The sequence below is a fragment of the Sinocyclocheilus anshuiensis genome, unplaced genomic scaffold, assembly GCF_001515605.1.
Source record: "Sinocyclocheilus anshuiensis isolate Anshui unplaced genomic scaffold, SAMN03320099.WGS_v1.1 scaffold35, whole genome shotgun sequence".
Taxonomy (NCBI): Eukaryota; Metazoa; Chordata; class Actinopteri; order Cypriniformes; family Cyprinidae; genus Sinocyclocheilus; species Sinocyclocheilus anshuiensis.
Window position 1 is genome coordinate 1,831,275 of NW_015552558.1, and position 7,073 is coordinate 1,838,347.

Consider the following 7,073-nt stretch of genomic DNA (forward strand, 5'->3'; position numbering starts at 1 on the left):
AGAGAAAGGAAAAACTGAAATCGCATCATATGACTCCTTTAAAAGAAAAGTAGGCTTATTAGGCTACATTGTGAATTACTAATTTTGTGATTATGACATGCTTAATTTTTGAGATATAGGCCTGGTTTCACAGACAGGGCTTAGACTAAGCCAGGATTAGGCCATAGTTAAATTAGGACATTTAAGTAATTTTTATAAACGTGCCTTAGAAAAAAAAACATTACTGTTGTGCATTTTTTTGACAAAATAAAATAACCACGCCCCTCAAACATTCAAAAAGAAATGACTCAACAAACACATAATGAATACAAAAACACATAAAACTGCACAAACATACATTTCATCCAAAAGCCAAGGAATACAGATAAGTTTTCAGGCGGGATTTAAAAACAGGAAGGGAAGGCGCAGATCTAATGTCCAGTGGTTTATTACAATATTTTTGGTCAGTGTATAATGTAATAAATTTCAAGTACACCTCACATTCAGTGCAGAGCATGCGCTCCAAGAAAAACATCACATAACAACAGCATCAAGATGTTCATGATGAAATTGGACCATAAGGACTGTGTGTTTCCCTTGATTTGAAAGGGGTCAGCTTGCAACAGTATATATTTTCACAAACAGGAGTGTAAAAAAAGATTTTAAAATTGTATAGACCCCTTTCTACAGCCAACGGTGGGTTTACAAGCACAACCACACATACCAATGGCAGTGGAATATATATTCAGAAGTATTGACTAGCTGGTCCAGGGGCCAGATTTTCTGACCACTCCAGCCATCTTCTCTTTTCAGATTACTTCGTGAACCCTAAATAAAAACTTTTATTAGGTTTATAATAATAGTGGAACTGCCTCTCAAATCTCATAACACTTTCTTTGTAGTCTATTAGCAGTTGCAACCCCAAAATACCTAATGCTTTTGTGTGAGTGATTCATAATTAAACACATTGAAATAAAGCAAACATTAAAAGGATAGTTTACCATAAAATGAAAGTTCTGTCTTCATTTACTCACCCTCATGTTCTTCCAAACCCGTATTACATGTAGGGTTGGGTATCGTTAGACATTTTCTGGTTCTGATTCCGGTTCCAGTTTTGCCTAACGATTCCGATTCCGGTTCCATTTAAATGAACTATTTTTTTTCTTACTATTTTACCTTAATTGAATGTAGTGTTGCTGGAAGGTAGTAAGTAATGTTGAGTAATGCATGTGCTTCAAAGTTGATGTTTTTTACACTATCAATAACATTTTGCTTTTCAAGCAGGAATAAGCTGGTTGGTCAAATAGTCCCTTGAGGGCTAAGACACTTGTTCATTTCCCTAAATTAATGAAATATTATACTTATAACCATGTATACACACACTGCATAAAGCCCCTATTTTACAAATAATAATGCAGTCAGGAGATGGTGTGATGCAATGAGTGGTTTCCACATTTTTAAACATTTAAAATGCATGAAAATATTTTCTATCACTTTTTTGTTTATCACTCTTGAAATGACCTGTACACTAAATAATCTAACCCTCATACTTACATAACAATAGCAGTCTATTTATTTAGTGGTTCAAGTTGAAGTCAGTATGTATATTAATGACAATATGGGACAAATATAATGTAATTTAGTGGCGGCAGGAGCTGCGTGCTGCCGGTACATGTACAGTTAGACAAAACAACGTGCACATTTATCAAAGTACAGACGTGGAAAACGATGTGTTCGGCAGTTAAAGACGCGGCACGTCTGTGGAGTGCGTGTCATGGGAAACAATGTGCTCAGTAATTAAAGAGGCAGGGCGGTGTTTCTGTTATTTGGTTTGTGACATCCTTTACGGGAAACGCCGGCACAATGCTGCTCACAGCGGTTGGTCACGTGTCGCACCAGAACCGTTTTCGGAACCGAAACTTAGAAATTGCTCACGGTTCCGGTTCTTATCAAAAAACAGAACCGGTTATCGGTTCCCAACCCTAATTACATGTATTTCTTTCTTCTGTTTTGTACACAAAAAGTAAATAAATAAATACTGGTAAAATACTTGCTGGTATATAATATGCTACTGGTCAAAAGTTTGGAATAATCAAGATTTTGTAAAGTTTAAAGTTTTTTGAAAGAACACATGCTTGCTAATAATATTGTACATATATAATTACAATTGAAAATAGCTTTTATATTTTAAAATATCTTAAAATGTAATTTATTCAAGTGATGGCAAAGCTAAATTTAGTGGCACACGATCTTTCAGAAATCATTCTAATATGCAGATTGATGCCCAATTATTAATAATTGTTATTATTATTATCAATGTTGAAAACATTTTTGGTTCCTTAATATTTTCAGAATTATTTGATAAATAGAAAGTTCAAAAGAGCACCAGAAATGGAAATTGTTTCTAACATTAAAAATGTCTTTATGGTCACTTTTGATCGGTTTATATTGAAACATGATTTCTGAAGGATCATGTGACCCTGAAGACTGGAATAATTGCTGCAAAAAATTCACTGTTGCTATTTCAGGAATAAATTATGGTCACACTTTAGTTTGGGGACCAATTCTCACTAATAATTAACTGTTAACTATGTCTTTTGCCTCAATAAACTCATAATTTGCTGCTTATTAATAGTTAATAAGGTAGTTGTTAAGTTTATGTATGGGGTAGGATTAATGGATCTAAAATATGGTTGTGCACAATAATATATGAATAATTGCAGAGTTATTACTAGCCAATATACTAGTAATATGCATGTTAATAATAAGCAACTAGTTAATAGTAAGAATTGATCCTTAAAGTGTTTCCTAAATTACATTTTAATATATTAAAAAACAGTTATTTTAAATTGTAGTAATGTTTCACAATATTACTGTTTTCAGTGTTTTTAATCAAATAAATAAGAGACTTGTTTCAGAAACATTAGATCTTAATTTTTCCAAACTTTTGACCAATAGTGTATATTTATATCATTAAGGGAATAAATTAATTGACAGCAGTACTGGAACCACCAACTGTTATTTGACCTGCGATGTTGGCAAATAGCTCTAAATATGTAAGGAAGTTGCACCAGGAAGCACAACAAAAAATGAGCTTTAATTACAGTATTTAACGAAGGTCAAAGTAAATGAGAAGCAATGGGGTGATGAGATACAAGCAATGAGATACAATACTGCAATCACAGACATTCCTATCTGGGAAAATAGATTTCTCAGAGGACTGTCGGGTTTGTTGAAAAACATTGGGCAATTCGCTCTTTAATTTTTACAGAGGTTGTGCAAGCAAAACACCAACATGTTTGATTCAGACAAGGTTAGTATGTCTGAAAGACAAATTTACCTGACCACTTTAGGGAAAACTGATCCTGTTCAAAATTTAAAGAGATATGCATCTATCAATCAATCGAAGTAAAAAGTAAAATGAGCTTTCGTCCAGATCATTATTCATTTATTCAGATTTTTCGGCAATTTTAATTTGGTTAAAAAAATGTTGAATTATGTTCAAATGTTGTAAATATTTGAAACTTTAAACTGAATAAATAATTGTAATCATTCTAGCTGTTGGCACACATTTTTAAACTTGTTTTAAGGCTTGGTTTTGGTCTGATCAAGTTCTCTTTTAGAAGGTTTTAATTTTAAAAGTCAAAATGTCCTGTCATCTTCCCCCAGGACCTTTTTCTGTGATCTTAAGCATAGAGAGTGTTCCTTTTCATTTCTGAGTGCAGAGGTTATTTTAAATATGGTGCTACGGAAGTCGTTTTATAAATGAAGCCACCAGGTGACTCTTTGGAATGTTTAGAGGTGATCTAAAATAAAAATAAATAAAAGGACAGTTTGTGTAAAGGCCTGAGTTAAATGAAAATACATCTTTGAATCTGTATGAGCTCTCTCAGCCAAACTGTCCTTGACGTACTAATAAACTTTCAGAACTGACAACCTACCCAGTCCTAAACAATACCATTTATTGAAACTGAAATGCAAAAATGACTCAAAAAAACTTTCTGACAGACATAAATCAGAAACTTGACTTGCCAAATCAAGGTGAAAGCAAGATAAATATGATTAATCCTACAAAGCAAATGAACTCACGTTTAAATATGTAAAGGTTAACCAAACCTTGTGCTGTTTTTGTGTATCAACTGCTGCCTTTAGATCCTTGTGAAGAATCTTGATGTTATAAACCAAAGGGTGAAGTTCATTTTAAACAAGATGCCTGATTATTTCCATCTGAGCTCAACTGAATCACCCAAAATTAAAAATTTGCTGAAAATGTACAGGCTATCCAATATGTAGAGCTTGTTTCTTTATCCGAACAGATTTGGAGAAATGTAGCACTACATCACTTGCTCACCAATGGATCCTCTGCAGTGAATGGGTGCCGTCAGAATGAGAGTCCAAACAGCTGACAAAAACATCACAATAATTCACAAGTAATCCACATGACTCCAGTTCATCAATGAATGTCTTCTATGCAAAAACGACATGTTCGTAATAAACAAACTCATCATAAAGGTGTTTTTAAACTTCAGACAAACTTTTTCTCAGGTGAAAAAGTTGCCTCATCTGAATCAGGAGAGAAATATGCACAGATCAAATACTGTTTATAAGCGAAATCATTTCTAAACCAATATATCAGTGGATTTTGATGTGAGAGGACAGCCGCGGGGTTGACCTTTTCACTATAAGCATTATTATAGATTATGGACTCATATTTTGGCCAGAAGCATCAGTTTAAAGTTAATGATGGACTTGTTTCTTACAAACATGCAGCTTTTCGCTTCACAAGACACTGGCGTTGTTTGGATTGATTGTTGTGATGTTTTGTGATCAGCTGTTTGGACTCTCATTCTGACGGCACCCATTCACTGCACAGAATCCATTGGCGAGCAAGAGATGTGATGCTAAATTTCTCCAAATCTGTTCAGATGAAGAAAAAAACTAATCTATATCTCTGATGGCCTGAGAGTAAGTTTTTAAACAAATTTTCATTTTTGGGTGAACTATTGCTTTAACAACTATATTTGACAGAAACCATGGACAAGTGATGTGATGCTAAATTTCTCCAAATCTGTTCAGATGAAGAAAAAAACTAATCTATATCTCTGATGGCCTGAGAGTAAGTTTTTAAACAAATTTTCATTTTTGGGTGAACTATTGCTTTAACAACTATATTTGACAGAAACCATGGACCAAAGAACTGTTACACCTGCAAAGGGGCATTTTTTAAAGCCACAGCAGCAAAAACCCTGAATGTTTCTAAGGGTCGGAGAGAGGGTGAAAACAAAAACAACTTACTAATATTATAAATGGACCTCAGGGTGAAAATAATAAATAAAAACTGTATGATATGACTCCTTTAAAGTTCTCCATGCACACTGTAAATGTCATCCCCAGTAAACCCCTCCTGGCCTATCCATCAAATTTTATTGCAGCGTGTTTGTGTTTCTATCCATTTCTCTAGATTTTTATATTTGAGAATAACATCTACTATCGGGCCACTGTGGAGAACAGATCCATCCGTCTTGTTTCCACTGGGAAGGAGGGTGTGATATTCAACGGTCTGAGCGACTGGCTCTATGAAGGTATGAAAGACATGGACATTTGTTTTAATGCCTTGCAAAGTTAAATGAGGTTTTGTCAGGACAAGTATTGGCCAGATTGAGGAGACTGACCCTTGGCATGAGTTTATGAGGCGCCGAAGGTCTCGAAATTGACACTTATTATTTATTGAAGGGGATGAATGTATTAAAGAGAGCAGAGACTCATCCTGACCTATTTCTGATGCTCCTTGATCTCAGTCTCTTTGCTTCGGTTTTTAGTATGTATGATTTATCTTTCTATTAGTCATCCACCATATTTGCATTCTTTGTTTTGTTTTTGTTTTTTACACATTGATTAGGGTAGTTTTGGCTCAGCGATTCTGATTGGATGACCCACATTCAAAGCCATTGTAAAACAGCTATTAATCACACACCTGTGATGTCATTTGAATTCTATATTAATGCGCCAAGTTTCTTAGTAACCCTAAACAGTCTATGTTACGGGGAGAACAGAGGAAGCGTGTGGATACATATGCAAGCTTTTATTAAACAGAGACATGGTCATAACAGGCAAAGATCGACACTGGCAAACAAGGTTGAACAGGGCTAGACAAAAGAGTATTCTTAACACAGGCGTGGGTCATATCCAAAGGGCAGAGCAAAGGGGTAATCCAAAACAGGCTAGAGTCCAGGCAAGAAGCATACAGTATTCAAACGTGACATGACGACAGGAGTAATCCAGAGCAAGCGAAATCCATGGCAGGCAGAGAACACACAGAAACGAGATACACAGGTTAGGATATAAACACGGGAAAATCAGTCAAAGAACAAGACTAGATTAGACTAAGAAAACTAGAGCAGGCTCTGTAAAGTAGCTATCAGCTATGGTAGCGATATGTGCTTACAATACTCAGGACTGAGTGGTGGTTAGGACCTCGTATTTATAGTGTGTGTGATTGGCTACAGGTGAGAGTGTGATTAGTGAAATTGAAATGTAGTCCAGGGTGACGTGTAACAGTCTGTGTAGTGTGAAAGTCAATATAATCAGAAGGTGACTTCTGGTGGCGAGCGGACGGAAGACCACGGGCAGGATTCGTGACAGACTACAGGGTGAACTCCATCATGCTGAAATCATTCTTTGAGATTTCAAATATACAGCACATCTGGGTGCATTGGATATGTATACATATGTGCAAATGCATAATAGTTTATATTAGTTAAATATATTAAATGCAATTAACTGAACTTATAGTGCCTTTTTGACTTAAGTAAGACTTCAGTACAACTTTGTATGTCATTTCATAATTACTTATTTTCTTTGAAATGTTGTTAAAGTGTACTGCTGAATGTACTGATATGCATTTATGGTAAACTAAAATATACTTGAACCCTGCATGTGATGTATTTTAATAGATTTGTAATTACACATTTGTAAAGATGAAGTTGCAATTTAGTACATTTAAAGTATTTAACGTATATTAACTTTAAAGTAAAATGCTTTAGTAGATTAATCAACAAATCATATATACTGTGTATATATATATATATATATAT

The 7,073-nt window shown here is 34.7% G+C and overlaps 1 protein-coding gene across 1 annotated transcript in view; it reads left to right on the forward strand.

Annotated features, from left to right (window-relative positions):
* The window catches only part of LOC107664663 (dipeptidyl aminopeptidase-like protein 6), a 168,237-nt gene that overhangs the window by 121,210 nt on the left and 39,954 nt on the right, over window positions 1-7,073 (forward strand). The window contains exon 8 of the mRNA XM_016455296.1: window positions 5,441-5,561. Coding sequence (XP_016310782.1) covers window positions 5,441-5,561 — 121 coding nt within the window. The remainder of the gene's footprint in view (window positions 1-5,440; window positions 5,562-7,073) is intronic.